The 26,582-nt window shown below is 37.3% G+C and overlaps 2 protein-coding genes across 3 annotated transcripts in view; one reads left to right on the top strand and one right to left on the bottom strand.

Moving 5' to 3' along the window:
• Positions 1-6,466: 6,466 nt before the first annotated feature.
• On the top strand, positions 6,467-9,975 carry LOC123308347 (uncharacterized protein K02A2.6-like). Of its 2 annotated transcripts, none has more exons than XM_044890962.1 (2): positions 6,467-6,696; positions 7,055-9,975. In XM_044890962.1, the coding sequence occupies exon 2, from the start codon at positions 8,091-8,093 to the stop codon at positions 9,645-9,647; it is 1,557 nt and encodes a 518-aa protein (XP_044746897.1). In that variant the 5' UTR covers positions 6,467-6,696; positions 7,055-8,090; the 3' UTR covers positions 9,648-9,975. Both variants share the same exon structure in this region, with proteins under 2 accessions (XP_044746897.1, XP_044746898.1).
• A 6,267-nt stretch (positions 9,976-16,242) lies between these two features.
• The window catches only part of LOC123307847 (neuroendocrine convertase 2), a 114,791-nt gene continuing 104,451 nt past the window's right edge, over positions 16,243-26,582 (bottom strand). Inside the window, exons 9-13 of the mRNA XM_044890305.1 lie at positions 23,487-23,587; positions 23,200-23,433; positions 19,586-19,750; positions 19,420-19,537; positions 16,243-18,483 (exon numbers count right to left, since the gene is read on the bottom strand). Coding sequence (XP_044746240.1) covers positions 18,322-18,483; positions 19,420-19,537; positions 19,586-19,750; positions 23,200-23,433; positions 23,487-23,587 — 780 coding nt within the window. The 3' untranslated portion in view covers positions 16,243-18,321. The remainder of the gene's footprint in view (positions 18,484-19,419; positions 19,538-19,585; positions 19,751-23,199; positions 23,434-23,486; positions 23,588-26,582) is intronic.

The raw sequence follows: 26,582 nt of genomic DNA, 5'->3' as shown, positions 1-26,582 counted from the left end.
AGAAATGGCAGGAAAAATTGAACATCATTCTAAGTTGATAGATTCCTTGGAAAGAATGTCAAACAAAACAGATATTCTGTCTTCAACACCCTACAGCTCAGCGAAAGCGGAAAATGACGGCGAAGGTAGTAGAATGAAGATCAAACCTCCAACTTTTGATGGAAAAATACCCTGGTCGACATATCAAAAACAGTTTGAAGCTGCTGCCCTGGTGAACAATTGGAACGACAACGAAAAAGCCACGGCATTAATTATCGCTCTACGAGGAGAGGCACTCAACATCCTGCAGACGATCCCGGAGAGTCAACAAGCCTGTTACGAAGTTCTTACATCGAAACTTCAGATGAGATATGGTGATGCTCATCTACAACAAGTATACCATGCACAAATAAAGAACCGAGTGCAGAAAACAGGGGAAAATCTCCAGGAGTTTGAATCTGATGTGGGGAGATTAGTCAGGCTGGCTTATCCATCTGCTCCAGATAGCTTCCTGGAACAGCTATCAATCCAGACATTCGTGGATGGGATAAAGGATAGTGAAATACAACAAGCCCTGAGACTAGCACGCCCTAGAACCATTGATGATGCCTTAGCATAGGCTTTGGAAATTGAGGCAGCGAAGCAAGCGTCGCATAGAGGACACCTTCGTGTTAGACAAGTCCAAGAATCAGACCGATCTATTGAGCATATTGTCAGAGAAGAAATCCGCAGAATATCACAAACTAGGGAAAAGGATACTGTGTGCTGGAACTGCAACAAAAGTGGGCATTTCAAGCGAAACTGTCCAGAATTGGAAAAAGAGTCACAGCAAAGAAACTAAAAAGGGTCGGTGATAAGGGGCATAAATCGACCCAAGCCAAAAATGCCCCCGAAGAGATAATCCGAGGAATAATGTCTAAGGATTTATCAAGCATAGTTATCCCCGGAAAGATAAATGATCGAAATGTGAAAATACTGGTAGACACTGGCTCGACCAAAACTATTGTGCGTCCAGAAATTGCTGAAGGATTCAAGATTTGCCCAGTTAGGATCAAACTTCGAACTGCGTCTGGACAAGAAATACCGACTTATGGATCGATCGTCTCCACTATTGAATTGGGAAACACAACAGTTAGCCACGAAGTTCTGGTAGCTGGAATCACGGAAGAAGTTATTCTGGGATTGGACCTTGTTAAGAAGCTTGGATGCCAATTGGATATGAAGAGTGATGTACTTCGGCTAGGAAGTGAAGAGATTCCATTCAATGATGTGGAGGACAAGATATATCGGATTCGACTGACCAAGGACATCACGTTGCCAGGGCGAACTGAAGGCATAGTGACTGGTAGATGTGACGATGTAACGAGGAGTGTCTGCGTGAGAGTAATTGAGCCCTGTGACGATACAACATTAGCTAAAGGACTATTACTTGGGAAGACCTTGGTAAGGGTAAGAGACAGCATTCCCATCCGATTGCTCAATGTCAACATGTTTCCAGTCACCCTGAAGAAGGATACCTTGATTGGACGCGGTGTACCAGTGTACCATATTTCGGGTGGGATAAGTACTGCAGAAATCTCAAAGTCACAAAGGAATTCTGCAGAACTGGTGTCCCTCCTCACTTCAAAGTGTCAAGAGCTCGACCGATACCAACTACTCGAAGTGAGAAAATTGGTTCAAACCTTCTCCGACGTTTTTGCCACTGACGGAAGAACAGGGAAGACCGATGTTCTGCAGCATAAAATCAATACTGGTGATGCACAACCTATCCGACAGCATCCTAGACGTATCTCTCTGGCAAAAAGAGAAGAACCTGAAAGAATTATTGAAGACATGGCGAGAGAAGGTGTAATTGAACCGTCCGATAGCCCCTGGACATCGCCCGTAGTATTAGTGAAGAAGAAGAATGGAACTACTAGATTCTGCGTAGACTATAGGCAGCTCAATCAGGCCACGAAATAGGACCCTTACAGATCACGTTGGTTTTCCACCTTGGATCTGAAGAGTGGATATTGGCAGGTTGGCTTGGATCCAAAAGACAAAGAAAAGACTGCCTTCAGTATTGGAACGGGTCTGTGGCAGTTTAAAGTTATGCCTTTCGGTCTATGCAATGCTCCTGCCACATTTGAACGTCTGATGGAGACAATATTGAGAGGGCTCTCCTGGAAAACTTGTCTGGTGTATCTTGATGATGTGATAGTAGTGGGAAAATCATTCCAAGATCACCTACACAACCTATCCGAGGTTTTCCAGCGACTTCGTGATGCCAACCTAAAGCTAAGTCCTAAAAAGTGTAATCTGTTTCGAACAGAAGTGAAATATTTAGGACACGTAGTTTCACGGGGAGGTGTGAAAGTTGATCCGGATAAGATCAAGGCAGTGCAGGAATAGCCTATACCGAAAGACAAGAGTGAGTTGCGGAGTTTCTTAGGCCTTTGCACTTATTATAGAAGATTTGTATCTGGTTTTGCCAACGTTGCCAAGCCGCTGACGAAATTGACGGAAGATGGACAGGAGTACATATGGTCCGACGATTGCGCTGAAGCCTTCGAACGATTAAAAAGGGCTCTGGTCACAGCTCCAGTTCTGAGTTACGCAAGGGCTGAAGGTAAATTTGTGCTCGACATCGATGCCAGTAATACAGCCATTGGGGGCGTTCTATCGCAAGTTCAGTACGGACAGGAAAGAGTCATCGGGTACTTCAGCAAGGTGTTGTCCAAACCAGAACGGAATTATTGCGTGAGAGAACTTTTAGCAGTCATCAAGTCCGTAGAACATTTCTACAAATTTGGTTCGATATTTTCATCCATGACATAAATAAATAAAAAGAAATATCGGGAATGTGGACCTTTATTTCTGCTAAAACTACAAAATAGTTGCCGACGTTTCGAGGACCTGTATATCCTCTTTTTCAAGGCTGTAAAATTAATTGAGTTTCAGGTACATAATCGTCAAGGAAATAATGTAGGTATTACCAATATTCTGCTATGTTAAATGCAGTCAAAGAATACTACACAAAGGAACATCTAGCTAAATTAAAGCAATATAATATCAAAAATCGCACGTGCACATCAAAGCTGTCAAATTATAAAACCATAACCTCACAAACTTACAAAAATACTGCGCAGTGGACAAAACCACTGAGCTGTCAGTAGATTACACAGAACTAAACAAAAGAAAAAGAGAAGAAGACTCATGGGCTTAATTATTCTTCTGAAATACTATATTAAAAATTATATTCAACAAAATTACATTCCACTGCTTCACCTATTATCATCCTGTCATGTTATATCTAGTAAAAAGTCATACACTAAACTAAGGTTCTTAACATCCTCCCTAAAGTTAACAGAGTTGTTCATTTTTATGTAAAGCATCTCACTAATATTACGTTTGCAACTAAACTTTTCTCTGTCGAGAACTGTGATATTATTAAAATCAAATTGATGTTTCTCCTTCAGTGCATGGTTAGTAAGCGCTGTCTTGTCTATGTTGCGTGCACTTTTTAGATCTGTTTGATGTTGTTTTATTCTTTCCTTCACATACTGTTTGGTCTGTCCTATGTAACACTTTTCACAGTCCAGGCAGGGGATCTTATATACTACCTCTGTTTGCAATTCTGAGGGGGTCGGATCCTTGAGACGAGTGAAAAACTTTTTTGTTGTATTCAAGTTATAAAACGCACACAGACAATTATATTCATTGAAAATCTTTTTTATCTTATAAGAGAGGTCTGGTATAAATGGAAATTTAAAATATCTCTTACCACTCATCTCAAGGTCCATCCCAACATCAGGATTATTCACCGCACTAGTTAAATGTTCAACAACTCTTTTTATGATCTTATTAATGAAGTATATTGGATAATTATTGTCTCTTAGGATTTTTTTAACTACTTTTAAATTTTCGGTATGGAAACTGGAGTCACTAAGGGTTAAGGATTTTTTTACTAAATTATAGGCTACATTTGTTTTTTGGGGTACACTGTGGTTACTATGATAGTTCAGTAAGCGATTGGAGTTTGCTGGCTTATAGTACCACTTAGACAACAGTCTATTATTTTCATTGATGATAGTAACGTCAAGGAATGACAGACACATTTGGTTCTCTATTTCCATGGTGAACTTAATTGAAGAGTGGTATGAATTGAGTAATTATAGTAGGAAATTGCAACTATTCTTAGGTATTAAAGCGATGGTATCGTCTACATATAGTCTAAGCAGGGTAACAGCAAATGGAATTTGGTCAACTACAAACTCAAATAAATCATTCATTACAAGATTTACAAATGATGGGCTGGCTGGGTCACCCATTATTGTGCCATATATTTGCCTGAAGTAGGCACCATTAAATGCAAAATAACCACTATCAAAGACCATTTCAACCAATGTTATAAACACATCTTTATCTAAATATGTGAAATTGGATATATACCTCCACCGCTTTCTAATTACTCTAATAACCAACTCTTTTGGTACATTCCTGAATAAAGATACAACATCGAATAATACAAGAATATAACCTTCAGGTACCACGATATTCTGTATCACTTCAACCAATTCATGAGAATTTCTGATATTAAAAGTGGAAGTCGACAAGACTTTTGAGAGAATAAGGTGTAAGAACTTACCAATGTTGTATCCTGGTGAATTAATACACACTATAGGTCTAAGACATACATTGGGCTTATGTACCTTTCTCTGACAATATAGTTTTGGTGTGGCACTGTTATGTCAAAATAACAATTTATATATCACTCTGGGTGATACTTGAGTTGTCCTTTAAAGTTTTTAATGTTTCATTAATGAAAGTTTGTATTCTCTTTGTTGGATCTCCGTTCAACTTGAGGTACACTTCACTGTTGTCTAGCATATTAGTCACTTCTCTAATATATTCATGATAGTACATAATCACTGTGGTGTTTCCTTTACCAGCATTGCTGATGATGATGTTTGGATTATCCTTGATAAACTTTGAGGTTTCTGCCAGTTGTTTGTGATCTGGAAAGGTGTATTTTTGTCTTCTGTTTGAGTTTAGGAAGTTGTTGATCGCATTGACACATTTCATTCTGAATTGATTTTTGTCTGCCTCATCTACTGGGCAAGTTGATATGCAGTGTTCTACATCCTTAATGATGTCGACTTTGGGTATATTGTCGTGTCGAACAGGAATGCCAAATTTTGGGCCGAGACCTAGAATGGTCATTACAGATCTAGGAATCTGTACATTTGTATAATTTTTGACACATCTGTCAGAAGTGGTGGGTGTAATGATGGTTTTCTGGTTTGATTCAAGTTCTTTGTATTTTCTTAAATTGATTTCTCTGAGATGGTTTATCTTCCTATCAAATAACCTGTAATATATTGGTTATAAAGATTAATATTGTCATGCGTTAAACTCCCCACTTAATCTTGTTTGATCCTAATTGTTCTCCGTTGCAAAAAGCAGTTCAGTTGTATTAGTAGCAAATGAAAGATTAAAAGTATACGTCATAGTCGTTTTTAATCATTGCTAATTTATTCAATACACCACATAAATTGGCGACGAGGATAAAAGAATTATTTTTGAGTTAAGTTTTCTAAAAGTATTTTTTAATTTTGTTTTGCCTAGGAGTATTTTTTTATTTGAGTGAATAAAAGTGTAAAAGACAAAATGGCTACGGGTAGAGTCGGTTCTTCCGAAGTGATTATGGGTGGAATCGGCCAACTGCGAGAATTTCATTTAAATATCACGGATTGGAACATCTATAAAGCGAGATTGAACAATTGTTTCATCGCTAATAAAGTTACCAGTGATAATAAAAAACGTGCAATTCTCTTAAACATGTTGGATGAAGAATCGTACAAACTGATATTCAACATGTGCAGCCCGGATGTCCCTGAATTGAAAACATTCGATATGTTAATTTCACTCTTGGATAAACATTTCATCCCAAGAAAATCAGTCCTAGCTGAACGTTTCAAATTCTTCGATAGCAAGAAAGGGAATAATGAAACAATTAAGGATTGGGCAGCGCGTGTGCGTAGCTTAGCTGTTTCCTGTGAGTTTGGAAAGGAATTAGATATGTGTCTCCGAGACCGTTTTGTTTGTGGATTCGAAAAAGGTGTTATACTGGACAGACTCCTGGAAGAGAAGAAAGATATAACTTTCGAACAAGCTATAGGCATAGCAGAAAACAAGATGGCGTCTTCGCAAAGCTACCAGATCGGCAACCCCGTGAAGGTGGAACAGTTGTTACAAGTGCGCAGCCACGTCAATCGTCTCGAGGGCAGACGTCACTCCAATTCCCAGAAAGGTTCCAGCGCCAGCGCAACGAAAGGTGGTACAAATGACAAGTGTACATCCTGTGGAAAAATTGGTCATAATAAAGATAAGTGCTTCAGAAATTTATTTTGTTCTTTCTGTAAAAAGAATGGCCATAATATTAATAATTGTTTCAAAAAGAAAATAAGAACGAATAATCTTTCAAGATCTCATAATTTCCTGCAAGATGAAAATGATAATTATGAAAATGAACCTTCTTTGTTTGTTGTCAATAATGCTAACAGTCAAGACAATGCATACTCATTAGAAGTAAAACTTGGTTCTTGTAATATTCTATTTCTAGTTGATACTGGAGCGAGTATCTCTTGCATTTCTGAAGATTTGTATTTAGAGAAATTTAGAATGTACAAATTGAAACAGACTGATCGATGTCTCACTTTCTACAATGGAACCAAGGTAGAGCCTTTAGGTATTTTGAATGCTAATGTTGAATTTAAAAGAATTGTAACTAATATGAATTTTTATGTCTTTAAAAACGGTGGCCCACCAATATTGGGTAGAGATTTCTTGAATATATACAATATTGGCTTTTCAAATTTGAATTTCATGAATGAGAGAATTAATATTAAAACAAATGCTCTGATAAATCAATTCTCGAATCTCTTTTCTGAAGGAGTAGGATTATTCAATAAGTCAAGCTTAAGTTTAAAGTTGAAAAATATCAATGTTACTCCTAAATTTCATAAGGCCCGTCCTATTCCATATGCTTTAAAATCGCTAGTTGAAGCTGAAATTAATCGCCTTCTTTCACTAGGTATCATCTCACCGGTAGACTATAGTCAGTGGGGCACTCCGGTAGTACCAGTGTTGAAGAAAAATGGTGCAGTCAGACTTTGTGGAGATTACAAGGTGACAATAAACCCCCACAATGAAATAGATCAACATCCATTACCAAGAATTGAAGATCTGTTTGGTTGTCTACAGGGAGGAGTTCAATTTTCCAAATTAGACTTATCAGACGCGTATCAACAAGTAGGTTTGAATGATGATTCAAAAAATCTCACCACTATTGTAACTCATAAAGGTTTATTTATATACAATAGACTAACTTATGGAATTGCTTCAGCGCCCTCTAAATTTCAGAAATTGATGGAATCACTGTTGAGTGGAATTGATGGCGTGACAGTATTTTTAGACGATATTCTTATTACTGGAAAAGACGAAAAGGAACATTTTAATAGACTTAAATTAGTTTTGTCAATTTTAGAAAATTCCGGTCTCAAGTTGAGCATTGCTAAATGTAAATTTTTTCAAGATTCAATTGAATATTTGGGATATAAAATTGATGAGGAAGGTCTTCACACAAGTGAGAATAAAGTCGCGGCAATTTTGAAAGTCCAGAAACCAAGTAACATAACTGAATTAAAATCATCTTTAGGTATGGTAAATTATTATGGAAAATTTATCCGAAATATTTCTTAAATTTTATATCCATTACATCGTTTGTTGAGAAAAGATGTAAAATGGTTTTGGTCGAAAGATTGTGACCAAGCTTTTGACAGAATCAAGTTATTGCTTAGTTCAACAGAAGTTTTGGTACATTTCAATCCTGAATTAGATATTAGATTAACAGTAGACGCTAGTTCACACGGCTTAGGGGCTATTTTAAGCCATCAATACCCATCAGGAATTGAAAAACCAATAGCTTATGCTTCAAGGTCACTTTCAAAAAGTGAAAAAAATTATAGTCAGATAGAAAGAGAAGGTTTAGCTATTATTTTTGGCGTACATAAGTTTCATCAATATCTTAATGAAAAAAATTTAAGTTGATTACAGATAATAAACCTCTGATGACGATTTTCGGACAAAACAAGCCAATCCCTCAATTTTCTGCTAATAGGTTGAGGCGTTGGGCTGTGATTCTATCGAATTACCAATACGAAGTCGAATACGTCAAATCGGAGAATAATACGGCGGACGCATTATCTAGATTATCGGAATCCGAATCCGATAGTTTAAGTAACAACGATGATGTCGAATTCCCATATTGTAATTTTTTAACAAATAGTGAAGAAATGCCAATAAACCTAGATGAAGTTAAAAGTGAAACTGTCAATGATAAAGGGTTGAGTCAGGTCATTGAATTTATGAAGATGGGGTGGCCAAAGTACGTTAGTAATGATGATATGATCAAACCATATTTTTCCAGACGTTCAGAATTTGCAGTGTCTAATAATTGTTTATTCTGGAATCATCGCATAGTTGTTCCTGTAAAGTTACGACATATTTTTCTCAGAAAATTGCATATGACGCATTTTGGTATAGTTAAATCAAAAAATATTGCAAGGGCACATTTTTGGTGGCCAAATCTTGATAAGGATGTAGAAAATTATGTTAAGCGGTGCGAAAGTTGCAGAAAGAATTTATCTAATCCCGCTAAGGTTCCGTTGGCAACCTGGTCGTGGCCAGGTGAAGTTTGGGAAAGGTTACATATTGATTATTTTGGACCTTTCTCCAAGAAGTATTATCTGATCATATTAGATGCGCATTCGAAATGGGTCGAAGTTTTTGAAACTTCAACGACAAGTTCGGAAGCGACGATTAAGATGCTTAGGAGTTGTTTTGCCAGATTTGGTTTACCAAAAACGGTAGTATCAGACAACGATGCTTATTTCACATCTGAACAGTTCGAATTTTTTTTGAAGAAGAATAATATTAAGCATGTTTTGATCCCACCATATCATCCAGAATCTAATGGTGCAGCTGAAAATTGTGTAAAAAGAGTTAAAAATAGTATCAAAAAGGCTATGAGCGAAAAAACCTCTGTAGACACCCATACAGTTCTTTCTAGGTTTCTTTTTGACTATCGAACTACTGAACATTGCACTACCGGAGTAAGCCCTGATCAAATTATGTTCTGTAGAAACTTGAGAACAAGATTCAATGCTCTGTTGTATAAACCATCTAAAGAATTAGTGAATAAGGTACATTGTAAACAGCAAGATCAAAAGAAATATTATAAAGGAAAAAATTCTGTCGATTACCAAGTAAATGATTTAGTTTTGGTAAAAGATTATCGAGACGTTAATAAAACAAATTGGATTAAAGGTAAAATTAGGAAAAAAATTGGAAGAGCAACATTTCTAGTCCATATTTTAGAGTTAGACAGATGTTGGAAACGTCATGCTAATCAATTGAGAAAAACTTCAGAGAATATTATTTACCCATCGGAGAGAATTGTTAGTAATTTTGAAAAAGAAACAAAGAATAAAAATGTATGTGAAAATGATGAAAATGTATTTGAAAGTATTGAAAATGTATTTAAAAGTAATGAAAATGTAATATTAGATAAGACTGATAGACCTAAGAGAGTGAGAAAGCCTCCGGAGAGATTCCAAGCTGAATAATGTTTAATGGATGTATGTTTTTAGGATATTTTGCTGTGATGAATTTTGATGTGATATGTTAAATTTTCATTGATTAATTTGTGATATTCTTTTGAGTGCTTATAGCTAAAATAAGTTAAATTTACTTATGTTGAATTGTGATATTTTTAAAAATTCATATAACTCAGATTTTCTCGTAGGGGGGAAGAATGTAATATATTGGTTATAAAGATTAATATTGTCATGCGTTAAACTCCCCACTTAATCTTGTTTGATCCTAATTGTTCTCCGTTGCAAAAAGCAGTTCAGTTGTATTGTAGCAAATGAAAGATTAAAAGTATACGTCATAGTCGTTTTTAATCATTGCTAATTTATTCAATACACCACATAACCTTCGAGAAAATCTCTTCAGGTATTTAAGTCTTTCACGTCCCAAAGATTGTTGAAGACCCCTTTCCATATCAGGAAGAGAGCTTTCCAATTTGTTCAACTTCCAAATGGTTATTTTTATTTCAAACTTTAGGATGGATTTGCGGTAATTGTGTAGGGCTTTATTAACACCATTTTTGAAGGATGATTGTCCAACTCCAATGAATAGATTTGTTTCACATTACCAACAATATGTTTCGGAAAGATGCTATTCTGCCTGCAGCGCAACAAACATATCCTCCTATTGACTAGTGAAGCCCACTTTTTGTGTATGTTAACATATTCCTTGCATCTCTTGTACACTGCTAAGCCAAGATCGTTCTTGATGTTCAGAAACCAACCCCCTGGTAATAAATTTGGTTCGATATTTTCATCCATGACATAAATAAATAAAAAGAAATATCGGGAATGTGGACCTTTATTTCTGCCAAAACTACAAAATAGTTGCCGACGTTTCGAGGACCTGTATATCCTCTTTTTCAAGGCTGTAAAATTAATTGAGTTTCAGGTAATATTGGTAATACCTACATTATTTCCTTGACGATTATGTACCTGAAACTCAATTAATTTTACAGCCTTGAAAAAGAGGATATACAGGTCCCCGAAACGTCGGCAACTATTTTGTAGTTTTGGCAGAAATAAAGGTCGAAAGGTCCACATTCCCGATATTTCTTTTTATTTATTTCTACAAATATTTTTACGGAAGGAAATTCTTACTAAGAACGGACCATGCTGCTTTGAAATGGCTCCTGAGTTTCAAGAACCCGGAAGGACAAGTGGCTAGATGGATTGAGAGGCTGCAAGAGTATGACTTTGACACTGAACACAGAGCGGGGACTAGCCATCGCAATGCAGACGCGTTATCAAGAAGACCTTGTCCCGAGAATTGCAGCCATTGTTCGCGCCTGGAAGAAAATATCGATTTAAGGCGGACCACCGTAATCGAAGACGACTGGCTACCTGAAGAAATTCAAAGAGCACAAGAGGAAGATAACGACTTGAAAGTAATCTTGAGTTGGAAGAAGAGCGGTAGACGACCTACTTGGGAAGAAGTATCCAGACTGAGTCAGAATATAAAGTCGTATTGGGCACAATGGGAAACGCTGAAGATTGATGGAGGTCTTCTGAAACGTTGTTGGGAAAATGAAGATGGAACTGAGCAGAGACTTCAGTTGATTGTGCCGAAGAGCCGTGTGACAGACATTCTGACCAGACTACATAATGGAACGTCAGGTGGACATTTCGGGATAACCAAGACGTTGGAAAAAGTCAGGCAGCGATTTTATTGGCTGAATTGTAAGAGGGACGTTAAAGATTGGTGTAGAAGATGCAAGGTTTGCGCTGCTGCTAATGGACCTTATGGTAAAGGAAAAGCACCAATGAAGCAATATAACGTCGGATACCCCGTGGAACGAGTAGCTATCGACATCGCTGGCCCCTTTCCCGAAACAGACCATGGAAACAAGTACATTTTGGTAGCGATGGACTATTTCACGAAATGGGTGGAAGCTTACGGTATTCCTAATAAAGAGGCAAGTACGGTAGCTGATAAATTGGTCAGATAATTTTTCTGCAGATTTGGAATACCTCTGGAGCTGCATTGTGATCAAGGCCGAAATTTTGAAAGTTATTCCAAAAAGTATGCAGCAAATTGGGGATTCACAAAACAAGGACTACACCTCTTCGTTCACAATCAGACGGCATGGTCGAACGAATGAATCGGACCATAGGAAAACATCTAGCCAAAGTAGTTTCTGATCACCAGCGGGATTGGGATGAATATTTACATCTATTCACCATGGCATATAGATCTTCGGTTCAAGAATCTACCAAGGAAACTCCATCCAGTATAATGTTCGGCCGAGAAATAAGGCTGCCTTGCGACTTAGAGTTTGGATGTAATCCTGGAGAAGACGTAGCTGGGGAGGACTACGTTAGTAAATAAAGGAACAAGCTGGATTACATTCATGACAAGGTACGCAATCAAATGCAGCAAGCAAGTGACCGAATGAAAATGCGCTACGACATCAAGGCTATTGAAGGTGGATTCACCACTGGAGATCTGGTGTGGCTACATAATCCACAAAGGAGGAAAGGTTTTTCACCAAAGCTGCAGAGATAGTGGGAGGGACCGTATGAAATAATCAAGAGGATAAATTATGTAGTTTACCGGATAAGGAAGCTCCCCAGAGGAAAACCAAAGGTTATCCATTTCAACCGATTAGCCCCGTACGCGCAGGACAAAGAAGAAGTACGTCTTGTGGAAGCCCCGATGCAAGGTAGCAGCGATTACCAGAAGTTTATGGATTGTTATGGTGAGACACGCGTTGCACGGTTCGGCGTTACACAGGAAGTACATCAAGATCTCTTTACCGTGTCTGAGGAATACTCTCTCGCTCATTGCGTAGCGAAGGACCTTCGTATGAGCAAAGGAATAGCAAGAGTATTCAGAAATAAATTTGAACGTCAGGAACAACTATTGCGACAGCAGCCAAGAATCGCAAAAGATTTGAAATTGAAGGCTGAAGGTCAGTTCATTTATTACCTAGTCACCAAGCAACATTCCTATCAGAAGCCAACCTATCAGAATCTATGGACGGCACTGCATGCTTGAAAGAAGACCTTCAACGCTTTGGAGTTAGGAAATTAGCTGTTCCCAAGCTCGGTTGTGGATTGGACCAGCTGAATTGGCGAGTTGTGCGAAGCATGCTGGAGGTGGTATTTCAGGGGACTGGTATACATATCCTGGTGTGCAGTTTCAACCCAAAGAAGGTCAGGGAACCTGGAAAAACTGTGGAGTGCTACTTCCATCAGAATGGCTACTGTAGGAATGGTGATGAGTGCAAGTTTCGCCACGGTCCTCGGAGAAATTCACTAAATCTGTTCTGGGACACAACAGGCTTAAGGAGGGGACAGTGTAACCAGTCCGGCCCTTGCGGTCGGAACTTTCGAGAACCAGAGTGATCGCGAGGTTCTCGAAAGTACCTGAATGTTTCCGGCGCCTATATAAGCCTAGCGGAGGAGCAGGTAGACAAGTACAAGTACAGATATAATTCACAGTGCAAGCGACTAGTGGAAATAAATACGAGTGGAAATAAATAGTTGTGTCATAGTTAGTTTGTGAGTTATAAGTGTATTAAGTGTAAATAAATAATTTTAATCAGGTGGACGTTTTAATCAAGCGAACAAAACGTTACAGTATGTTTGTTTTCTGGTCTCAACAAGGTCAATATTAAAATTCAATACAAGAAATAGATTTCGAATTTCGCGCCCCTCAATTATAAAACAGAAAACTGTTAGTAAACAGTTTTTCTGTACTGATAATACGTTTTCAGCGCTATCTCATTGCCAAATGTGTTTTCACTGGCCAAAATGTAGTCGGTTTTTAGTACTAGCCATATGAGCGCGTTTCCTATCTTTCTACTCTATAATCTTTGGTTGACGCTTGTGCAGCTGTATTCCGTGTTGGCCGTGTTGCCACAATTATTTGCACGTGGACTGATGAACATAGAATAGCGCTTTCGCCATAGAAAGAGGAAGACTGATTTTGTTAATTATCTCGCAATGACAGTATATATTTATACATTTGGCAACGCCGGCAAAACCGAATGCAGCGCCTCTACTTTTAGGGCGATTGATGTAGACAAAGATAGCTTTATGTGATTTTCAGTGATATAGACAAAGATGATTGACATAGCCTGAATCGGACAAATTTAGTGAAGTAGTTGACCGTCTCTTTGTGGTCTCTGTCTAATCTACATTCATCCAATTGTCAAAATGACAAGGTATTTCTATGATGACAATTTTTAAATATGTCACGAAAATTTTAGTGTTGTCTGTGACTGAACCTTAGAATGTACTATTTTCCAACGAGTGAATTTTCGCTTCAGCATGTATCGCTAAACACCTCGCATTAATCGCCTCAAAAACGTTTGAACGTAGAAAAAATTGCTTAGGACAAAATTTGTAGAAAATGTTATGCTCTCTACAACTTTTATAATGAATATAAAAAAGATTTGAAGCCTAGGGAAGGAGATAATTCAAAAAAACTGATTTTTGCGACCTTTATGCCCAATTTTTATTGTTGCGGCTAGCTAAAACTGTCAGATTATATTTTTTCCGTTTTTCTTGAATCATTAGCTTCAAAATAAGCTAACAGTGGCGCCCTCCCACACATTTTCATCGCGCTTAAATTGTCAGATTAAAAGAATATATACTTTTCAACATGTAATTAACCACATATATCAATCTGACACGCTCGAGTATGTACAATGATCGTTTTTTGTACTATTCTGACAGGCTGTCCTAGACAATTCCCCCTATATACAGGTCTAATTTTTGGTAGAGGTACTCTACAGGGTCCAAGGTATATCCCCTTATATTAATCTGACACGCTCGAGTAAATCCCGAATTTCCCTCTTCGGCTCCCCAACTACTGAGGATGTGATATGCCATAAGATATTTTCAGGAAAATCTGTAGTATTTTTTTTATATTATATTATACGTTGTTGTACAATCATGTTTGAACAAATTTATTCACATTGGATGATTAGGAATATGTAGTTTAAGTTATTGATGGTTACTGTACATCATGGGTACCTTGCATGGTTGTCCACATAACAACATCATAGGTAGGTGCAAGAGGAATAGAGAATAGGGAAAGCAACTAACATTCGCAAGTAGGTACATTTATTACAAAACATATTTCATTATTTTTCTCTCAAACATGTTACTGTTAAAATAATCTGTTGATAATTTATGACAAATTTGTTATTTTGGCAATACATTACACATTCTAAAGTGCGTATAGATATAAGTTACAATCCAATTCCTTGAATTATTTGGTACATATATGAGGAATTTAATCAATAACCCTTCTGCTGTGATGGGAGCTGCTGACCATTCCTAGTCATTCAATTGATTGCTAGCTTGACCATTAGCGTGGCTGAAATACAAGCTAATCGACTGAGTTTATTTTAATCCCGATCTGTTGATCAGATAACATAAAGTACTAAAAAGTAGACCAATAGCCAATCCTGCTGAAATTAACAACCTAGAAAAATAAATGATATCAAGCTACAACCGACTGCGGTGGTCAACTCAGTTCATGGACCAAGAGTAGAGTATCCAATAATAACAGCCGATCAGTTGAATATCAGCTTCAACTTCCATCCACTGACACTGACACTGGTTTAAAAAAAAATCAATCTATGCTGTCTGAACACGTTTTCCAAATAAATCTACTTATGTAGTTATTGAATGAACATATAAATACCAAATACCCACATTTGAGTATAAATATTGTGTTAGGAAAAATCTGTTATTGCATCGACAACAATGTTTCCTCAATTTCAACGAGGTTCTGGAATGTTTGAGGAGTTATTATAGTTCAAAATGTTTTTTCCCTAATCAATGTATTCATTTAATATTTTCTACCTTATTTTCGAAAACTGATAAGGAAATTCGCAAATTTCACATTATCTATTATTTCGACTGAATGTTGCACATTTCCAGAGGTAAAATCCGTTTAATATCAATTATTCCTTGAAAATATAAGTGAGCGTTGATGAATTGGTTCTGAGCGAGATAAGGTAAACATTAGATTGACGTACTGAAATAAACTTGTTCATTTTTTGCATAACATTTCGGTCTGGTGATATTCATTTCTTTCCTACCTTTGAGAATAAACCTCAATTTGACAATACTGCAGGGATTTTAACCTGTGAAAATCCGAAAAGTAGCTCAGATGAATAATAGGACTCTTTGAAAGGACCAGTTTTATGGATCGCTTTCCGAGCTGCTAACGAGGCACTCTTTTATTGTGCGACTTAGTATACTGGAATAACCCTTTTTTTACCAGGAAATTTACCACTCCCCATTTTTCCTCTTAAGCCAGTTTGCAACAGCCGAGAATTCTCTAAAGTATTTACTAGAGAATTCATGCGCCGTGAATTCTTCACAGTTACATACGCACTTTCGGACCTTTCGGTAGAATTCACTGTTCAGTTGCATACAAAATAATTTCTACCGTTTTCTGACCAAAATTTGGTAGAGAATTCTCGGCTGTTACAAACGGGCTTAATAACCAACCAATACAATAACTCGTATACGTTAAAATTAAAATTAAAACCTACCTATTAAAATCTGGATATTCTTTGCCTTGAGATATAAAAATTTGATTTTTGTATTATTTTCTAGTATGAAAATATAAAGCAAATCCATCCTCTTCTTTGCACTCCAACTATGTTTCTACTGAGACATATATATATCATATATTATGTTTGAATAATTCCTTTGTACTTCTCAAAAAAATTTATTTCGAGTTTTCTTCATGATACCTTTTCTTTTTAGGATTTGTATGAAATGTTAATTGATTGTAGGCCGCCTGTGTTGCTATAATAAGTGAATGCTACCTTCAAATTGGCTATCTGTACCATGAAGCAGCCAACAGCGGAACTTGCTTCATTTCAGCTTGTGGTTCAGGCAGATAAGTATACCTTACGGCATAGATGGCCTGCGGTTAGAAGAAAGTTCGCGTGATAATACTTTGAGACAAAGATCATTTCAAAAAGCCCTATTACGTATAATTTATTTTTCACTTCAGGTTCTGCAATGATGTGGAGGAAGTGAAAAACGATTTCTTCCTACAAATGTAATTATGAGATGCTTATATTCTATTATTACCTACGCGTCAAAGATTCATCTGAATTTATTTTCTTTGGCAATGCCTCACACTATACAGGGTGTTCCTAAATGAGTGTATCAACGTTCAACTGTATATTGAAAAATTGCATTTTGTTTGTCTTCCCTTTTTTCCTCCGAGGCTTCGTTTCCGTCTTGTTAATTGTGTTCGCTAAAAATAATGAAAAATAACTTTGCGACTTAAACTTGAAAACCTAGTTGTAAAACTTTGTTGAAAGTAACTTGTAAATTATCACTACTCATGTTTCCAATAAAAAGAAATTTACAAAAAAGTAGCTATTATTAGTGACAATGAGTGTAGAAAAACTCAATTCTGTAATTCAAACAGTTCCTGAGATATTAGCAAAAAAATGAAAAAAACATAAATCTTTCCACCCCGTATCTCGGAAACAAAGACCCGGAGGAAAAAATGGAAGAAAACAAATTTTTTTCATGAGAAAACTATAGTTGACCGTTGATACACTCAGTTAGGAACATCCTGTATTTAAACGCAAAAAATTGTATACTGATATCCATATGAAGTTCTGTAATGTATATTAGTAGTAACTGAACTCTTTCAAATATGGTCCTTGTTTCGATTAAAGAAGATAGAGTAAAATCGCATGAAATCATTTTTTTCTCGTTTAAAACATGAAAATATGAGTCTAAAATTTAGTAACGATTCAACATTATTCTTACTATTCACAAAATATTATCATCACATTAAAGATATATTTTCTATTTTGTTAGAAAAACTGACATATATATATATTCTTTATAATCAATAAAAATAATGATACTTGTTGACAATAAAGTTACTCTATTTCAGTAAAATTCAACCGAATGGAACAGTAAACAGCCATATAGCCCATATATGAATGAGTTGGCAATTTTTATTAACCGAAATTACCCGTTTTCAAAAGATCTCAGATGTAAGTAGGAATATAAGTATTCCTAAAAAAGCAGAAATACATACTATTTCCAGAATTTGAACTGTGTTTTTTCATAAGCTCACTTTCAGTTATTAGTTCCGAAATTTGTAGGAACTATTGCAATGAGAATTATCCACAGCAAAACACACACAGATTCAAATAAGTGAGTTGAAGTTATTTAGTAGCACTTCTCAATAGTCAAAATACCAATTGAAAAAATTTCGTCATTTTTGCAGATCCGCTCCATTACATTTTTCAAATTTTCTTTCAATTTCTTACAGACACGATTCTGCTGCTTCTTTATCATATAAGCTGGAATCAAATTTGAGTTCATTTCATACTTCAAAAATCAACCAAATGAATTCTGAATATAAGAGGCAGTATAATGCCATAAGAAAAGTGAAAATAATTGAACAACTCGAGAATAAACACTTTTTCCATGTACGTCCCACCCTTTTCAATAATTTGAAACAAAAACGATATTATTATCTCAAGCAATTACCCTTAACAAAACAAGTGAATGCGATTTATTTAGTTTTATCTACCCGAACTGCCAACTCGTCCATAAATAAATAATAAATAAATTATATAAGTATTCAGTTGTGGATAAATGACCCGACAAAATGAGATCTGCAACTTACGAAACATCTTTTTTACATTTTCAACTGATTTTCATGAGCTTTTTTTACAATTGCTAACTTCGAGTGGGGATCTAAAACTGACAGTTCGGTGTAAGGAGGTTCTTTTGTACCATGTAACATCAAACTCCATTCCTTGATGAATCCTGTCTGTGGTATGTCGGAATTGAATCTAACCTGAAATAAAGAAGAAAAATTATTAATTTTTGTATTGCTAAAGTTGAGATGTACGAACTCGTCAATTTTTTTAATGCAATGACATTTAACCAAATCGAGAATGAGAGATATGTTTTGTGGCGGCGCCATGCCTGGGAGTACGATTCTCTGGCTGGCGTGCAAACCTGTTGGAAACAGAAACCAAAGTGATGAACAATTGTGCACCTTTTTCCCTGATCCTTTTTGGTTTCTCTTCGCTGGAAGTAAGATTTCTGACCTGCCTGCAAACCCGCTGGAAGCAGAAAACAGAGAGAGAGAAACTTTTTCCAACGTCATGCTTTGTTTTCCCGACCTGCAATCCCGTAGTTTTGAGCTGAGTCCTGACTTCATTTCCCGTTAAGTGTAAGTCTTAGTTCTGGCTGGCGAAAGAATCTCCGTAACACCCGTGGCGCGTTTGAAATCGGATCCCCCTTTTTCTTTCCGTCCTATCCACTACGTGAATTGACCACCTTTGCTTTGCTATTTGTATTTAATTGCGAGGAAAACCTCATCAGTTGTGTTAAGTAGACAAAACCCACGATCAAAGAATAAATCCACTTGGCGTTTCTCACGAATATAGGTTAACGCCAGTTAAGTTAGCACCTATCATAGCAGGGGTAGGTAGTACCGATTCAAGAGCGAGGAGTTGTATTTTTGGCCTCGGTATTGATGATGAAATTCATTATGGCCACCCAGGTGTGACCATAAGACGGGTTACTTCTTACTTTCATAAAGGTATGTGAGGTCGACGAAAAAATGTAGGTAATATGCACCTCGGGAAAAACTGTCTCGGCTGCGCCTCGGCTATCAATTTGCAAGCTCTACTGTAATAGAGAGTTTTTCGTCCATGGCACATAAATAGCGATTCCTCACTTATAATTTTGATGTCATATCGATATTATTGTGTGGCATCCTTACCTCTAACGTCCAAGTTCCTTCTGGATATTCTCCCCAAGTATGTGTCGTCATGAACGGCCATTTCGTGAAACCATCCTTGGAATCATTGTCGTTAACTCTCTTACTTAAAATCATCGATCTGAAAAGCAAACTGTGAGATGAAAATTTCTTGAATAAACACGAGTACCTTGTTCCCATTGGTGAAGTCAGGAACAGCTCGAGATCACCCCTTCTTGTAGCATTGATCGTTGCTACAGCTTGGACATGCTCCAAGTATCTAACTTCTGTACTTTCGCCTTTGCAAGCGTCCGTTTTTATCTTCAATATAAGGGATTTGCGAGATGGAATACGACTGAAAAAATTTTAAGTTTATACAATGTCAACGACCATGAAAAAATCAAAAATCTTATTTTCTAGAAGAGACCTAGAGGATGTCAATGAGTCAATGGAAGAGAAAAGGAGGTCAATAGAAACAAAAACTTGTCGAGAATGCTTTGTTTGTTGAAATATTGCTTGCGCTCAAATAAAATCATTATTATTTAACTTGCAATCACAGATTATAAAGAAAAAAGATAGAAAACGAAGTGATATGAGCCACACCTCGTGTTTCAAATGTGGTACTTAATATTAATTAATTAATAAAATATTAATTTGAGGGGCATTCGCAGAAGTATATTATGAATTTTTGTAAGATTTCAGATGGCAATTTTTATTCTCGTATCACTTGTAGTTTATCACGCTTGATGATTACTATAATTTCTCGTTTATTTTCTTGGTGAAAATCTCAGAACGTTGTTCGCAAATCATTGCATGGTGAAGAACTGTAGATCAAATAAAAATAATTTTCCGAAATTAAGAATTTTTTTACAAAGAAAATGGAGATGTAAATGTTCAAACTCGTACCAAATAACTCGGTTATTCATTGATTTTTATTTTCAGTGCTCCAAGATGGATAAAATTGTCAGAAGATAAAGGCATACTTGAGTAAACACTACATCATGTGCAGTAAACATTTTACTTCAAATCAATTGAGAACTGTTCATTCACGTAAATTGTTGTATGCATGAAGCACCCCTTCCTTTCAAATGCCGATCGGGCAATCAACAATGATACCCTACTTTTTTTGTCTCTCAGGATGTTCTTTTTTTCTGGTCTCAACAAAGTCGATATCCGAATCCAAGACTGTGGAATTGAATTCGAATTTCGCACCATTCAATTATAAAACAATTATTAAAGAGTTTCTTCTGTAGCGACAGTACTTTTTCATCGCCATCTCATTTTCAGATGTGGGAAACATACCAAAATGTTTTTGGTACTATTTTTTTCCTTTATAATCTTTGCTTGCATTGTCTGTTTGTAAGTTAGGACAAATGTTTCCGTTGTATTTTAACCCACTTGTAATGAGTCGATTCACTTGAAATTTTATAGGTACATAATTCCATAATTCCAATACATTGTGGATTTTTTGTGATGACGGCTCTAAGATGGCAGACAAATTTTGTTTCTATTCGATATTTCGGTCGGATATTGTATAGGTATAGGACAAAAATTGGACTGACAGAAATCGACATTTCAAAAGTATATCATAGTGTCGGTCTTATTTGAGCCCATCATCGAGCATCTTTCGTTGTCCGCATTAGATTACCATGTGACACCTGGTGTTTAACCACCTAAGCGTCCTAAGCTTTCTCATACATGGCTATTCAAAAAAAGATATATCTGCGTACATTTCTTTTCTACCTCCACAATATTTCGCAACCCTAGTCAACCAGAAGTTGTAACAGTAAGTCGTAGGGAATAGGTACTAAAAAACTTCGACTTTGCTTCGTAAAATACAGACTAAATTTTATCGTTTAACTTTGACATAGGTGTCACGCGCGTCTTGGTTACAATCAGGGTAAATAATCTGAAACCGTTCATTCATTGAGTAATACTATAACGTTCTCGGGGTTAATTAAATTGTCTTCTTTCCAGAACGTCTTATTTATTTACACAACTATAAGACTAATTTATGAACTAATATACTTTTACTACTTTGCACTTTGTAACTTTTCGGAAATTCACCGTTCTCTCGCTATTCAAAACACTTACTGCCCTCCGAGCCCACTGCACGTCTTTTATATCGATACTCCCCTGTTCGAGAATACTCTCGCAGCACCGAGAGCGATATAAGCGATGTTTCCGATGGTTTCGAGCAGCGGCGGGGGGTTTTCAGGGGATTCGCGGATTCAGGATACACTTATCTCCTTAAAGCGTTCGGTGCCCGAACACCTTGTTAGAGTGACTGAAACTACAAACGTCTCCATCTCTGCAGCACCATTGTTGTTGAAAATGGTATTCTACAGTCCCTCCTTCGCCGTCTGACAGCTTGGTTGAAACTGCAAACCAGTATCTTCGTTCCCGTTCTATTAAAAATGACCTCCAGCTGTTTGTTTCGAACTTTTTCTTAGTAGAGTTGATTTAAACCACAAACCAACTTTGGCACAGCTAGATTCTTTACCTTCAGCTTGGTGAATTCACCCCTCAGGTTCGGCTTTGCTTCTTGCTCTGGAGGCTTAACATTCGCAGGTCTTCGGCAGTACAATGGCTAGTGAAAAATCTTCTGACACAGATAAGAGATCCTGCTGCTTTCCAATAGTAACTCTGAATCTTCTGGATACAATGCATCAGCATTGGTATCTGTTTTTCCTGCACGATGTCTTGATTTAGCCGGCTTTTTGCAGTTGCGCTGGATATGAGCTCTCTCACCGTAATTCCAGCATCTATAGATCCTCTATTTCGTTGCTATTGGAGAACTCAGCGTTATACCACTGCTCTTATCGCTGGTTAAGGCTTCATCGACGGTGCGTCTCACCCTGCTCTGTCTCCTATGAGAAGCTTGTTTAGCAGCTTCAAATTCTAGTGCATGTCATCCAAAGTCCTAGGTCGGTCCATCCACAGAGTCCGCTGGATATCCATATCTCTCAACCCATCGACGAAGGTCTGGACAGCGAGTTGTTTCAGGAAGCTATCCGGTGCTGTAGGATATGCCAGTCCCATCGGGAATTCACTGTGCTCTCGCTTTTTAGAACACTAACTGCCTTTCGAGCCCACCGTGCGTCTTTTATAACGATACGCCCCTATTCGAGAATATTCTTGCCGCACCGGGCGGGACTGATACACGTTATGTTCCCGGTGTTTTCAAGCGGCGACAGGGAAGTATTGAGGGGATTCACAATACATACAGAATAAAACAATGTCGCATCTAAACGAAAATTCGTACCATAGCCGTTTAACTCTGAAAAGACTATTTCAGAAATGGCTGTGGTCGTACACACTACTAGTTCCCGAACCTGGAGCCCGATTCTCAAATAACTATTGGGTCAGGCTTGCACGCGACATCGCTAAATTATCGAATGAAAGCTGTAATCGGTAGTTCTCATTGGACAATAGTGGAGTGTCATATGCGACACTAATCTAATCCTGGCCTTGGCTCCTATGTAAGGCTCCTCTCCAACCACCTGGTTTTTACCGTCGAGTTTGTAGAATCATTAATTTCTTCAGCAGAGACCTCAGATATGGGACAAATGACAAATCTGGGTTCGATCACAACAGTCGAACAAAATTCTAGCTGCAATGAATCCTGATGAACAATTCTCGGGATTTTTTCGGGCAAAAACCATATATTAGAGGAGCTATTAAAAAAGATGTCGTTACGATTGTGGCTTTTATAAGACTGCTGTTATGATTTAATAATTAATGTTCTCTTGTCAAATATTCAGTTAATATTAATGCTAAATATAGAAGGACATGAATACTCACTATACACTCTGAATAGATCCAGCATCGCAGTGATATCTCGGTGGTACCGTTTTCCAGATTTTTGCCAGAGCCACCATTGCTCCAGCATCCAATACCCCAAATCCGAAAAGATGGTTGAACTCGAGTCCTACACCGTTCATAGTCCAATGGAATCTATTTTTTGCGTCAAACAGAGAGTTTCTTTTGGAAGTTAGTACTGTGAGATGCTGCATATCTCTCCACGTGAGCTCATTACTGAAAGTGTTCGGATAAAAACATTTGATTCATTGAAAATTATTATTTTTTACTTTGCCTCTAGAGCTAGAGCGAAAACGCCTGCGGCTTCTGGAGCTGCTGCTGAGGTTCCGGAATGTGTGGTTGTGCATTTGCCGTACAAGTCGGTGGTTGCCTGAAAAAATATGACGGTCGTCAGTTAATACGACGAGAATGATGGCAAAAATAGGTTCAGTTTCCGGAACAAAAGAATTATTCTGGGAATCTGTGAAAACTAAACGAAGTTCGAATATCGACCATGGACGAGTGGTTAACAATTGACAAATGAACAAGTCAATCAATATTAATATTGATTTAACGTTCTCATTTCAGCATTTTGGTTATGAGTCGATTAATTATTGCGATTCTGAATGATTATTTAACAGTACCTACATTAATTATCGAGTACTATATGTGTACAGAGCTGCTCCAAATTCGATGCTCACTGAAATCATTTCGAGAATTAGGAGCCTTCTTCAAGGATCCCTGATCTCATTTTTCGAATTCATAAGATATCAGAAAGCAGATCATAGATATGATTCGAGTTACAGTGCGTTTCTGAAAAATGACTGTTTCAAGTACACTGCGCAAAAAAATTTACGCACATTATGGAAATCTCAAATTTATTCTACAACTGAAGTTGTTCTCAATGATAATTATTTTTATCAGAATTATGCAAGCATATGTTATCCACTTTCAACGGTTTTCTTCAATAGAGATGTTTTTTCCCAGCAGGAGTAAAAAAAGATGATATTATCAGATTTTGAATGTATTGGCTCTATTCTAAAATCAGCTGTTCTCGATCAATTCTAGTGATCAATAGTTTTTCTTTCGTTTGATTTTCTACACTCGATCGCTATGCAACGCGAAACACGCAATTTGACCCAAGAGGAATGTGCCCAATCGGTAGTTTTGCGAGAAGAAGGATGGACATACACAAGAATTGCAGAAAGGTTTGGAGTTTCCCATACAAGTGTGTCCAGAATGTTGCAGCGATTCAGGGAGACAGGTATGAATGTCCGAAGACCAGGACAGGGTAGACCACGGGTAACAACTGCCATTCGAGAACGTTACTTGAGAGTTTCTTCATTGAGACAACGGTTTGCAACCGCTCGCCTCCTTCAAATTAAGCTTGAGCAAACTCATGAGGTGAAATTAGCACTCAGACAATAAGAAATCGCCTCAGAGAATATGATTTAAGGCACAGTGTCGCGGCAAGAGGCCAAGCTCTTACCCCAGCTCATCGAAGGGCGCGTTTGGATTTTGCGAGAGAGCATATCCATTGGGAAGAGGCCGATTGGGAAAGAGTTCTCAACACAGATGAGTCTAGATTCTGCCTCTACCATTGTGATCGGCGTTCCCTTGTATACAGACGTCCACATGAAAGAAATGCTCAGTGCAATATCCTGAATACTACTGGTATCGGGGGAGGATCGATTATGGTATGGGGTGGAATCTTTGACTGCTCGCACAGACCTAGTGGTCGTTGATAATGGAGCTATGAATGCTGGTAAGTATATAAGGAACATTCCTGAAGAGCATATAGTGCCATTCGCCCCATACATTGGTGAAAATTTCATTTTTATGGACGATAATGCCAGACCCCATCGTGCGCGCATCGTTCAGGAGTACCTTGAAGAGGTTGAAGTCTCTCGAATGGAATGGCCAGCAAGACGTCCAGATCTCAATCCGATTGAGCAGGTTTGGGATAACCTCAATAGAAGGCTGAGTTCAGAAAATCATCCAGCTACTCTTACTGACTTAGGAATCCAACTCGGAGAAATGTGGGAAGGATTCGATCAGAACATTTTAAGATCACTCATTTTGAGTATGAACCGTCGTTGCCGAGCTGTAATTCACGCAAGGGGTGGAAATACCAAGTATTAAATCACTTATCAGCATTTCAGTATTTTGAAAATTGTTCATTTTTCTTCTTTCACATAAGATTCGGTGAAATTCTGAATTTTTCTTCCATTTAATGTGTCTTGTTTCGTTCAAAACCTTCCCGAGAGAACATAAAAAATAAGTTATAAAGTCAATGTAAAGTTAACTTTCATTGAAATTGAGATTTTCAGAATGCGCGTTTATTTTTTTGCGCAGTGTATTTCGCTATATCTTGGTTTATGTTCGAGATATTCGTTAAATTACAAAACATGTTGTTCTGTAATTTTTATGGTCATAACGAATCTTAGAAATTTATCACCATGTTAGAGATATAGAGGAGAGTAAGTGTTTTTGAATTGGACACTCTATATATAATTTTTAAAGCAGCTGTGTCGAAAAGCATCCCGTTAGTGGTTCTTAAAAAATCCGTTACAAAGATATTGAGTTTTTTGACTTCTTCTTGAAATGGGACAGATTTAATTAATTTTGTGTCTATCGTAATAGTAGGTAATCAACTCATCTTCTTCAATGAATATAATATAATATAAGAAGGATAAACTATCTGAAAGTTTCAATTTCATGATTAATACACATAGAGTGAATCTAATCTTCGAGAGAAACGCAACACAGGACGAACACGAAAGAGCACTAAAAGTAAGTCGAATATGTATCTCGAACAGAAACCAATATATAATGATAAACAAATGCGAAGGACTTAGGGAGTTGATTCCTTGCTGAAAATAAGTAGGGATAGTTCCTTTAAAATTTTTTCGAAATCGACCTCCCTTCCAAGATACGTATATACAAGATAATATTTTTTACGTGTCCTAAAAAACACTGAGTCATAAAACTATACTTACTATGAAGCACTAAGTAGATGTTACTCACACATTTTCTCTCATAGATCTCATAACATATTATTGGGGGTTGAAAATAACAACCCGCTATTCCAACTGCTCTAAGTGTAAAAATGCTTTTCATTTAGACTGCCTAAACTTATCTCCTGAGGAACTGATCACGCTCGACGCAAACTGGCTATGTCACCACTGCAGGAAGGAGGGAAGATCCCTTCGTAGTAAATCTTCCTCTTCTCAACCAACTGCTTCGGCTTCACCGAATGATGATCAATTCACCTTACTCATGGCAAAATTAAGTGAAATTTCAGCTGATATTTCTGTCATTAAGGCCACCAGCTGACTTTACAGGCCGATCTGACAGAGTGCAAATCATTTCTAGGAAATCATTCG

Source organism: Coccinella septempunctata, chromosome 2 (genome assembly GCF_907165205.1).
Source record: "Coccinella septempunctata chromosome 2, icCocSept1.1, whole genome shotgun sequence".
NCBI lineage: Eukaryota > Metazoa > Arthropoda > Insecta > Coleoptera > Coccinellidae > Coccinella > Coccinella septempunctata.
This window is presented reverse-complemented; position numbering and strand designations above follow the sequence as displayed.

What these genes read in the sequence shown, in the direction of transcription:
- LOC123308347 (XM_044890962.1), top strand. Translation starts at nt 8,091, where the DNA reads ATGACGATTTTCGGACAAAACAAGCCAATCCCTCAATTTTCTGCTAAT.